Source organism: Lissotriton vulgaris, unplaced genomic scaffold, assembly GCF_964263255.1.
Source record: "Lissotriton vulgaris unplaced genomic scaffold, aLisVul1.2 SCAFFOLD_998, whole genome shotgun sequence".
In the NCBI taxonomy this organism is placed as follows: domain Eukaryota; kingdom Metazoa; phylum Chordata; class Amphibia; order Caudata; family Salamandridae; genus Lissotriton; species Lissotriton vulgaris.
The window spans coordinates 332469-344998 of NW_028251137.1; the positions used below are offsets into that span (position 1 = coordinate 332469).

A 12530-nucleotide genomic window follows, 5' to 3' on the forward strand; every position below is an offset into this window, starting at 1 on the left:
GGTTTCACTTTTAGGTTGTTCAAGTGCTTGGTTTACATCTTTTACTAATTAGGACACCAATCACTGTGTAGATGGTCATTTTACTTCCAATCCCAATGAATTGAATTGATCACTGGTGTGACAAATAAAGCAAAAAACATGCTGACCCTAATTTTTTTAGAAAACACTGAACATTATGTTGGTGATGTGCTAACTCTGCTTTTAACCAGGACAAGTAGACTCACTGACTAAAACTTATTTAGAGTACTACTTAGTCTCCTTTTAATTTTTCTTGCAACATTCACACACTCCTGACACACGTCTACACTCCACGGTCCTACACTAGCACATCACATTACGGTTTGGGAACAAAAGATCTCCGATAAAGAGCCCCTCATAAGATGCCCGTCAGGCATTGTAACGTCGGCAAGCCCCATGGTGAAGCATGACACCCTGCCGGGTGTGTGAGGGCCCTAGTTCAAAAGGTGGGAGATTCAAACTCCAACCTTTGGACATATAGATATACCAACTGATCCTCTATTTCTCGCTTGTTATATTTTAAGGGACTGCATACTCTTTTGAATGTATATGCTCTAGGGGCATGTATACTGGACCTATAAGTGCTCCCAGTCCCCTTCTTTTTGTTGATATATAAAAACAGGGTCAGCAACCCACCTGAAGGGTTCAACAAAAACGGATAACCTGATTGGGAAACATGAATGGCAGGTTCATACAGCATGACGTTGCAGTAGCTATATTTTCGAGACACCAAAACCCTGATTCGTTGAAATGGTTTATAAAGGACCAACATTCCACTTTCCGTCCACTTCAGAACACTGTAAATCCAGATGAGAAACGCTACCACCTGTCTACAGAATCAGTGTTCCCAAATCTTATTTGGCAGCTCTGCAAAGACAGCCTTGTTTCCCTCAAAAATGTGTTTTTCTTCCAGGAAAAGTAAAGAATACCTGGCACGCGGCATGTTTGCCTTTGATCATTTATGTAATTGTGGTAACCTGTGTCTGTGGTCATAAAACAAGAAGCTGCCATGTACAGAAAACACTGCTTTGATGTTTGCTAGTGCTGTCTCTAGCAGGCCAGGCACGTGACCTGAGTAGTATTGCTTCCAAGATAAATCCCTGCAGCTTGATGCCCATAGATGCGAGTGCAGAGAAGCAGGGGTAATAACTTAGTGCACTTAAATATCACACCTACTACACACACTTGCTACAGCTCTCGTGCACAATGCACAGCCATGCTTGTATTTTAGTGTGGCTCTTCCACAGTTCCTTCTTACACACTGAAGGAGGCAGCTAGGGCACAGTGATGGCCCTGGGGATAGAGAAGGCTCCAAGGACACTGGAGAGATACACAATCTACATAAAATATTAACTGTGTACCACGTACATAATGTTTATAGCTTTTCACTACACACTGTCACGATTAAAGTACTTTGAAAGGTTTTTCTGTGGTGTGTATTGTATAGTTCTTGGGAAAAATATGCAAAGTTCCACAAAGGTTATTTTCCAGCTATCAAATGTTGAAAGCGCTAAAAGGAGGACAGACGAAGCATGTTATTTTTCTTGGACAAACATTCACTGAGAGAGGGACATTTGCCCCAATGACAATGTGAATCTTGCACTCAGATGTGAACCTCATTTTTAGGGTTTTGGGAGAGGATTCGGCATCATGCATTATTTCCACCAAACACTGCATTTTCACAGTAGACTCTTTTCGGCTCTCTTTTCGTTGCTCTAAAGCCACCTGCTGCCTCATTTTATTCTGAGATCAAACAATAAAGTAATACCATATACATTTAAAACCCAGCAGAACCATGCTTTGCACGTGTAATACAAGTACATTTGGGGCCCGATGTAGGTAGGCCGTTACCGATCGGTAACGGCCGAAAATACCGATTTTTGGCCCTTACCGATCGGTATACTGCCATCGAGATGTGGGGCAAAGAAAAACGTCCAAATAGGTCCAAAAACCGATTCGGAATGACGACCGAATAGAAAATAATCCGATACGTACATACCGAAAATCGGAAATGTAACGAATCGGTAACACACCGAATCGGATTCAAATACCGATTCGGTCCATGTTCCGAATCGGTAGTGACACCGATTCGGAAAATATCCGATTCGGTCCATGTACCGAATCGGTAGTGACACCGATTCGGAAAATATCCGATTCGGTCCTTGTACCGATTCGGTAATGACACCGAATCGGACATAAGCCGAATCGGAGAATCTACCGATTCGGTAGAATCACCGATCAGGAAAGTCCCCGATTCGGACAGATGGGGAGATGTAGGGAAGCACAGAAACACCGATTTCGGCTCAAAATCGGTAGTATTCACTCGGTATTTACCATGGATTACAATCAGGTGGTAACCAACTCCAACCCATAAAAACAGACCCAAAATGCATTGTAACTTGCAGGATGGCAGCTTTTTATGTCATTGCGAGGCGGCTACGGCTACAGCAGGAAGGACAGAGAGAATGGCAAAGAGAGGACCAGGTCTACAGACAGAGGATAACCCTGTTCATGCTCACAGAGGCAGAGATCCTACAGAGATACAGGCTGGACTCTGACACCATTCTTGAGCTCATCAGGGACCTCAAACCATTGTTGGACCACCCCACCCCAAGGGCACACGCCATCCCAGCACACGTCCAGGTGCTATGCAGCCTACACCTGCTTGCGTCTGGCAGCTATCAAAGTGGAGTTGCAGCGGTAGGAGGGGTGACCCAGAGCAGCCTGTCAAGGTTCTTCCACACATTCCTTGACGCCATGATACACAGGATGGACCAATACATCTCTTTCCCTGCAACCCACGCAGAACTGCTACAAACTAAAGCTGACTTCTACCAGATGGTACAATTTCCCCAAATCATTGGCTGCATAGATGGCACGCACATTCCGATTTGCCCCCCAGCTGACACAGAATACATATACCGCAATCGGAAGTCTACGCACTCCATCAACGTGCAGGTGATCTGCAATGCGAAGTGCACCATCACAGACCTGGTAGCAAAATTCCCAGGGAGTACCCACGACTCCTACATTTTTCAACAGAGCGGCATCTATGCACGGCTGATGGCTGGCGAATTCGGTGAAGGATACCTCCTAGGTGAGACACATCATCAGACCCCCATAACACAAAGTAGCTAGGTGTAATACATGTATGCATGTGAGTAATGTTACCCCTTTTCCTTCCAGGCGACAGTGCATATGCCCTCCGCTCTTTCATACTCACCCCCTACCTCAACCCCTCCACACCCAGCCAAAGGAGGTATAACCGGGCCCACAAAAGCACAAGGAATGTCGTTGAACGGACCTTTGGCATCTGGAAAAGTAGATTCAGATGCCTGCACAAGAGTGGAGGTGCAAGGCAGTATACCCCCATCACCTGCTGCAAGATCATAGCTGTCTGTGCAATGTTACACAACCTTGCGGTGAAGAAGGGCACTGAGGTGGAGTTGTCTGACTACGAGGACCATGACGACGACGATGCTGTGCCACTAACACAGCCTGCTGGGGTGTCTACGCCAAGTGATGGCAGATACAGACGTGAGGAGATTACAGAAAACTATTTCTGAGTGAGTACAGATGCACAGACAGGTAAATGGTTGTGGGGAAAAGCAAAATTTAATAATGTTGCAACACCGTTACTGCACTGATGTGCAACAAAATAAAATGTAAAAGTAAAGAAAACAAATGTCTAAGGTCCGGGTTGCCTCACCCGCCCTGGCAAGCCTACTTCTTGGAGCGCTTGGCAGCCCCACTGGGGTGTGCCTCACCCCCTTCCGAATGTCCTGCGGCTTCTGCGGAGCGCCTGGTGCTCCTGCGCGGCTTCGACGCAGCGCTGGCCGGGCTGCTGCGGCTGCTGCTGTCCCCAGCATCCCCCAGGTCCAGGGCTGGATTGGCGGCAGTGTTGGAGATTATCATAGCCTCCATGGCTGTAGTGATGCGGGCCATTCCCCTGGTGACCTCCGCGGTGTTTTGGGTTAAACTTGCCTCCATATTGGCACCGCGCTGACACAGTTGCGCGGTTGCAGCAGCAAGGCGGCTAATGAAGCGGTTTTGCACGCGGGCATCCCGCCTGCGCGAGACCTCATGCTCCTCAAGTCTTCCGCATAACTGTGTTATGGCTGTGGTCAGCCTGCCAAGACCTGCAGCAACCTCCTTGTTAGTGTCTACAAAAGCCTTGAAACCTTTCACCATCTCGCCCATCTGCAGGTTGTGCTGGCGGAGCTGGCGCTGGCAGGCCATGATGGACTTTGCCTGCTGCCGTTGGATTTTCACCATGCTGCCTTCAAGGCCCTGGAAGACACTGCCCTCCGGTGCCGGCGCTGCAGTGCTGGGAATGGCACGCCTCCGGGTACTGCTGCTGCCGCCCTGCTGTGTGGGCTGTGGTGCCACTGGTGTGGGTGTGGTGGTGGCCGGGGCCTGACCCCCTGCTCCCTGGATTGGGTTTACTGGAGCCACAGCCATAATCGTGGCAGGAGGTGTTGTAGGTGCAGGGTGGGCCCTTGTCGGAGAGTTCTCAGGGGAGAACAGCAAGGGGGGAGTGCCTGACATTTGTGGGGAGTGAAGTAAGTCATAGTCAATTACCAGGTCTCCCTCAATACCCAGGCCAATGGTGTTGTCCTCCTCCTCCTCGGCAGCCTGACTCGTGCTAGGCCCTGCCACTGCACTGGTAGTTGGTGCTGGTGCCTCTGCAGCTTGTGGTGCTCCGCCTGATGGTGCCCCTAGGTATAAAGAAGCATTTGTAAATTGAGTGGCGATGTAGTACAGTCACTACAATTAAAGCATTGCACATGTCCTTGCATCTCCTTTGAATGTGTTCCACTCTTTCCTATCTTGTGAATCTGCACTGCCATATTTTGCTAACTTCTGCTGAATACATTTACCATGATGCTTTTCTCTTGTATGTTGGTTACAGTACTGGGCTGGGGTTTGGCTGTGCATTGTGTCTAAAGGGGAGGTGTCTGGTAGGGTGTGTCATGATGCGCATGCTTCTTACCTGTAGCTGTAGCTCTGGCTGAGCTGTCCAGGGTCCCGATTCCTGTCACGCACTCCCTCTTGATGGTGCTGGACACCAGTTCCTCCAGCTCAGTGAGGGGTGGCGCCGGGTTCCTGCCTCCACCTGTCAGTCCTGCTTGCCTCTGGATCTCAGCCATCTTTCGTTTGGTCAGGCTGCGGATATCGTAAAAGCGTTTTTTAAGGTCATCAAGGGACCTGGGGGTGACACCTACAGCGTTGACCTTTTCTGCTATCTCACTCCAGAGCCTCCTCTTAGTGCTGTCCGGCACAGTGAGGGACAGCCTCCCGAAGAGCTGCCTGTGCACCCTCACCACCTCCTCCACCAACACCTGCAGCTTCATGCTACTGAACTTTGGCTTTCTCTTCTGGCCAGCCTTCTGGCTCTCACTGGTGTTTGCCATCTTGCTCTCCACAGTTCTCTGCCTCCTGCTCCCACTGCTGCTCACTGTGAGTGTTCAGCTCAGGCTGGCTCTCCAGAAAGTTCTTAATGAGCTGCACCTGCCAGGGTTGCCACTCCCTGCTTGGGTGGGGGAGGGGGGATCCACCTCATTGGCTGTATCGGATTTTACCGAATCGGATTTTACCGAATCGGATTTCACCGAATCGTTTTTTTCCGATTCGGATTGTTCAATGCATTCCTATGGGCTTTTTGGCCATGGGTGTGTTTTCCGACCTCCGAATCGGTAATTGCCGAATCGGATTTTACCGAATCGGCTATTTCCGATTCGGTAGTGTCCGATTCGGTACTTTCCGATTCGGTCCGTGCCGAATCGGTACGTACCGAATCACAATACCGATGCCTACCGATTCGGTATTTTTTCGATGTTTTTTTCCTACATCTCGTTTTCCGATTTCAGAATACCGATTCGGCCCGCCTCGGTATTTTGAAATCGGAAAATCCCTTTTACCTACATCTGGCCCTTTATCTCCATCTTCAAATACCGGTCGGTAACGGCCGAAATCGGCCGTTACCGACCGGTATTTGGCTACCTACATCGGGCCCTATGTATTTGGGAATCGTCAGGCCCAGTCTGGTAATACTGCAAATACTCAATAAAATTGACCAGTTCTGATCATGCGAGCAGGCCTGTTCAGTACTTCGTAATGCTGTGTGTAGGAAGAGACGGCTAGTACATAAACCTATTGTTTTATGGGAGAAAAGAAAAATTACACAGCAAGAATAGTAACATTATTTTATTTTCTAATGGTACTCTTGCTTGTCCTATAATATTTATGGTTAAATACTTCACCAGGACAGGCATATGAAAGGTAATACATCCCCTTCTTGTTCCCTTGCAGAATGTATTTGTGCAGCTTTCCTTGGCTTACAGAAATGACAGCTATACACTGGAATCCAGACTCCACCAAGCAGAAAGGGAAAGGAACCTAACGGAAGAAAATAACGAGAAGGAACTGGAGACATTCAAGACATCCATCACAGTAAGAGGGCCCTATTCAAATGCTCTAAAGAGTAAGGAGGAAAAAAATATTTAATTTACCAGAAGATTCTTTTAACTAGGATATTAATATTATTGTTGACGGTTCTTTTCAATAAAAACAGAAAACCTAAAGGAGGCTTTCATGCTGTGCATTTAGCCAACATATTTGTCTGATTGACAAAGGAATTAATGAATGAATGGACAATGCTTAATTAGTAAAAATGAAAAACAAGTGCAGGAGTCTATGGTTTTTCGTAGGAGGCCACCACTGGAGCTGACCAATACCAGGGTTTCCGAATAGCAAGGTTGCCTAGTCTTGTTTTCACCTTTATGCCTCTTTCTTCCCCCACCCTACACTTCCTGTCTCTTTCTTTCACTTTTGTATGTACTTTTTCATACCTGCTCTTACTGTTAGTCACCTTTACCTATCATTCTCTTCCACTTTCTTTCTCGATTTTCTGCCTTTCTTTATCTTGTTCTGGGACGTACTCTGACCATGAAAAATAGCTTTCAGTCCCCAAAATCAGTGCCTGTACTCAGTACTTGCAACTGCATGTGCAAATCATGAAATACAAATTAATTAATTTATCAAGGACACTTTTGCATGTTTCAGGTACCTCTAAAACCTTAGAACACTAAACATTATTTTGAATTTTATCCATATTTTGGAATGGGCTAACTATTCACTGAAACTCATCATTGCTTCGCTTTTTCACCTCCACTACAGTATTTACTTTTTGAGGGGTGTCTGTCTCCCCCGTACACAATGAGACCTAGCTAAAGGACTCGTGGAGGAGGATGTGTGGGTAGAAGTCTTGGAGGAGGCCTATAACAATGATGCTACCACTGTTCAACACCCAACTGGATTTCTGATCAAGAAGGAGACAAAGAAGAGGTTTTCTGAGCTAGCAATCAAGAAAACAGTTGAGATGCTAAAACTTACAAGGGCAGCTGGCCCTGATAATTTGCCTGCAGTAGTAGTAAAAACAAATACTGCTTGGTGGTCCATTCTGTTTTATACCCTCTTTCAGGAAATACTCTCAACAGGAAGATTCCCAGATAGCTGGAAGGGATCAGTGATTAAACCTATATCTAAAAAAGGTTAATATGGCCTACCTGGAAATTACTGATAAATAAATCTGTTAGATATAAGTGGCAAGGTCTTCTCTAAGATTCTTTTGGTGATGTTAAAGGAGTGGGCAGAGGCAAGTTCTATTATCCCTTGTGAAAAGGGTGGTTTTAAAGAGAACCACATGACGACTGATCATTGCTTTAGCTTATGGGCTATTGCTAAGAAATCCATAAAGCATTGCAGAGTATTTTTCTTCAGCCTCACATTTGATTCTGTTGATCGATCCTTGCTATGGGAAGCACTAAAGGCATCTGAGATCCCAAAAGATTTACTTTTGATCTTGCAGGAACTGCACAGAGAAAATTGTGCCCAAGTCGAATTGGATAGTGGAGGGTCCCTGTAAATGAATTAACATGATGAACGGCCTGAGACAAGGATGTGTTTTGGCACCAACACTGTTCTCCCTATTCCTGGCCGACCTCCGCAGTGTTCTAAGTTATCCAAATACTACTAGCCCAAAAAAGAATGGCACGCATATTAGCTGTCTTCTATATGCAGATAGCTAAGTGATCTTCGATTTGACAGGACTTAGGCTCCAAATTAAATATGGCAAAGACCAAAGTTCTCCAAATGGGGAACATAGGAAAAGCATGAGTTATGTAATAAACAAAGTCAAGTTAGAGAGAGTGGACAAATACAAATACCTAGGAGTGTGGTTCTCCTATGATCTAGGATGGAAGGATCACTTTGCCTTGACACAAGCAAAGGCACTTTTGACTGTAAGAGGATCAAGGAAATTTGCCCTATGTTATGGGGGCCCTTCCCTGCTCCCAAAGCTGATGGCCATAATTTCAATATGGTGCCGAGGTAGTCGGCTTGGGGTGTTAAAAAGAATTGGCACTTGGAAGAAGGACGGTGCCTAAAAAGGCTACTTTCTCTTCATCTTCTATTAAGGTGCAGGCTGTTGGAGTGGAAACGGGCCTTCCGGGGTGGACATACTTAGCCTATGCAGAAATAATAAAATGTTGGACATGAATAGAGAGTGGGTAAACCTCTAAAATCTCCCAGTTGTTTAAAATGGAAATAATGTACAGCGAGCTAACTTGGGCCTGTGGAGTTAGAGGGAGAATTCAAACACTCTGTAGGGAATTAAAAATAGATATAGTAGATGATATCAGCCTGATAGGAGTGAGTAAGGTGGAATTGAAAAGAATAATAAGGCAGGTTTCAAGGGAGGAGGACCTTACTTACCTGAGAAAAAGCAATTTGTTTCCAACTGGTAAGTTCATGGATGGATGGTGAAACCTTCCCTTACTTAGAGAGATCGCCGTATATCAAGATGCGTCAAAGGTTCCTGAGATTTACATGTGGGCTCAATCAAGTGCTGATGTAAATAAGTCATGGTATTTAGCTAATCAAAGGGAAAATTTGCCAATGTGGCCGTACCAAGAAAGGGAATTCAGTTCACAACCTTGTGGATTGTTGGTGGGTTTTGTCCCAACAGAAGTCTTTTTTAAAACCTGTGTTTATAAAATACGAGACTAAGGATAGGGGGATTTTTATTGTCTGTTGACAGGTTTTTACAGTCGATCTGAGACAAATTAATTTACTTGGTGGATCTCTTTATTTAATCCACTGGTGGTTGAGAATGTACATATTTTATCGTAGGATGAATACGTTTTATCGTATTTTATACCTGTATTTTATGTTAAGTGTTGTGTGCTATCTTACCATAATATTCTAATTTAAAAATTGTTTACCAAGACTGAGGTCTAAATAAACATATGTTTCTACTACGACTACTCCTATCTAAAGCACATTATCTTTAGATGTTTCTGTCCCTGCTTCCCGTCCCTCTACTCTCTCTCAGGCGCTTCCCCTCATGAGGAGCCATGAAGGGATGGAGCCCAGCTGTACTTCCTGTAATCCCCAAGCACTATGAATCTAGGTTGTGGCCAAGGAAGTGAACATAAAACATCAGTACTAGGGCAAGGAAGATCAATTCAAGTAAAGAATAATTGATGTGTTACCTTCTAAAAACCTTCCTCATTCCGTTCCCTACTGTCCAGGGATATACCAGAGCAGTGAGCTCACAGTTCGAACCCCAACAAGCGAAAACAACTCTGAAGTAACACAATATGACCCAGAGGAAGGAGCACCATACTGCCATAAGCAATGGCAGTTGGAATAGAACAGCAGGTGAATGAGCCACTAGGAAGAGTCCACTGAGTAACCACAGCTCTTACTGAGTGTTAGAGAATAGAGGAAGCAGTTCAAAGATAAACCAACAGGCACCACAGATAGAGGGACAGCTCTCCCAAAGTCAAACTTAGGTAGAAGCAAATTAAACTGCCTTCAATAAAGCAACAGGAAGGACAAGCCAAGACCAAAGCATAAACAAAGAGACCATATAAGTACAAGAAAGAACTGACCATCTCCAAAGCAATGGAAGGCAATGGCCAAAGAAGAAAGATATATGAGGAGGCAGTCCCCCCATAACATCTGACATAGCTGAAAGGCTACCCAACAGAGTTAGGTAGCCGCATCAATAAGAAAACATCACCAGATGCCTAAGCGAAACCACCTAATGGATGAAAACAGGAAACCCAGAACTGCACTGAATCCAATTCGGAAGACCACACAGTGGAACCACAAAGCAAAGCAGGCAGGATGAGGGGAGGTCAGACAGCAGCCAAGCAGCCAGTGAATCAATGCTCAGCCAAGCAGCAGGGAGTACAAAAGGAAGCAAGAGAGCCCACATTCGAATCTCTCAAGTTCAAAACCAAGTAGGAGCAGAAGAAACAGCCACAGTGACCATCCCCGAACACCACAGGCACCAAACCCAACAGGTACTACAAAAGGAGGCAAAAATGAGTAAAGTCAAATGCCTCAAGCCTGAAGACTCCCAGGGAGCAACAGGGAACCTGAATGTTGGAAGCAGTAAAGGAAGCGTGATTGTCCAGACTTAATGCCACAAGCCCAAAGCTCTACCTGGAGCATATGAGAAAACCAGAGCAATCTAAACAATGAAGACCCCAAGCCCATCATGTCATACAAGTGGAAGCCAGAGCGGGCAGAGACACTTACCGCATCAGCATTCAACCCAGAACAAAGGCACTAGAGTGCGAGGGGGGAAAAGACAAAAGAGAGTGCTGGTAAAACTGGCAGAGCAATGATCTGAGAGTGCAGAACCCTTACACCTTATCACTAATGTAGGAGCTTGACTGCTTCCTGAAATTATCCACCACAGGAAACCCTTCTGCCACATGCCCACAGCCACAGAATAGTGACACAATTGCCAAGAAAATCCAAAGTCAAAGTTAACAAAGAACCCTTAATAGGTAATTATCCAAAAGAGAAGACCAACATGGGTATAACACACCCCAAGTGGCAAAAGAGAACAGCCCAGCAACAGGTCAGTTATCAAACCTACTTAAGTACAGGGCATGAAAAATTGAGAGTAAAACTAAAAAAAACAAGAAGACAGAGTGCAGACAGCACCACACCAATTTAGGGAAGGCACTGAAATGTCCAGAGGAGAGCCAAAGGCAGGTGAAAGCCAGCTAAAGAACCAGTAGTGCCATCACCCAAGATTAGCTGACTAAGGCCAGGAAATGTCACATTGAGCAGTCCAAGGAGCCCCAGGACCGCAAACAAACAGGTCCATCCATCCATACCTACAGGAGGACAGGAGAGTCAGCAAAGATCTTACACTAAAGCCCAGCAGCAAGTACTCCACCCAAATTGGCAACTAAGGCGCGTAGCACATAAGTAATACCAAGTACAGGCCATTGGTCATGAATACATTTGGATGCCCCCTCAAAGAACTATCAATGATAACTGGTAAAGACATTTTAAAAATGTAGGCCTAAGTCTACAAACAATAACAGAACTAAACCAAGTTGGAAAGAGCTAGGAAAATTGCCTCCAGTAGCCCACAGGGATAGAAGAGCATCTGAGGGCCACACAAGGATTAATACGGAGTCAAAACGGAACATGTAAAGTCAAGCTCAGGAACAAGGGAACACGACATCTGGAGTACCACAACCATGTAACCCCCTCCCAATCTGGCTTCAGACCAAAACACAGCACCAAGACCACAGACAACATCTGAATGCTGATAGACCATTGAGAAACAGCATCCCTCATCCTCTTCAGCCTCTCAGCAGCTTTTGGCACCATAGCCCACCACACACTGATCAACAGACTCCACCAAATCGGAAATCAAGGAGTAGCCTTCAAGTGGATCACATCCTACCTTACAGGAAGAAAGCAGGAGATCATCCTCCCTCCCTACTCCTTGCTCCCTAAGAACATCACCTGCCGTGTACCTCAAAGCTCATTTGTCAGGCCAACCCCCTTCAACGTCTGCATGACACCCCTGGCCAACATCGTCAAGAGTCACGGACTCAACATTGTCTCCTATGCCAACAACACCCAACTAATCCTCTCCCTGACAAATGATCCAACGACCATCAAAGACAAGTTCCATAAATACAAGAAAGATGTAGCTATCTGGATGAACAACAACTGTCTCAAACTCAACACCGACAATACAGAAGTACTCATCTTCGAGGAAAGGCAAGGACACCCTCCGGAACAAAGAATGGTGGCTCCCTGAGCTCTGCCCAACCCCCAACCCCATCAACGATGCTCAAAACCTCTGCATCATATTCAACAGCCAGCTATCCATGAAGAAGCAGGTCAGCGCAGTTTCCTCTGCCTCCTTCCTCACCTTCCAAATGCTCAGGAAGGACTTCAGATGACTTCCACCCAACACCAGGGTGGCAGTCATACAAGCTCTTGTGGCCAGCAAACTCAGCTACGGCAACTCCCTCTACATAGGACTCACTGCCCAGCTCATGAGGTAACTCCAAACTGTCTAGAACACAGCAGCCAGAGTCATCCTTGCTCTCCCCAGACAAATGCACATCACCCCTCATCTGAGGAAACTCCACTGGCTACCAGTCTATTTCAGTGATCAGTGC

General features: G+C 45.9%; 1 protein-coding gene across 1 annotated transcript in view; it reads left to right on the top strand.

The window, feature by feature from the left end:
• The window catches only part of IRAG1 (inositol 1,4,5-triphosphate receptor associated 1), a 434599-nt gene that overhangs the window by 296064 nt on the left and 126005 nt on the right, over window positions 1-12530 (top strand). The window contains exon 11 of the mRNA XM_086950734.1: window positions 6331-6471. Within this exon, the coding sequence (XP_086806860.1) occupies window positions 6331-6471 (141 nt within the window). The remainder of the gene's footprint in view (window positions 1-6330; window positions 6472-12530) is intronic.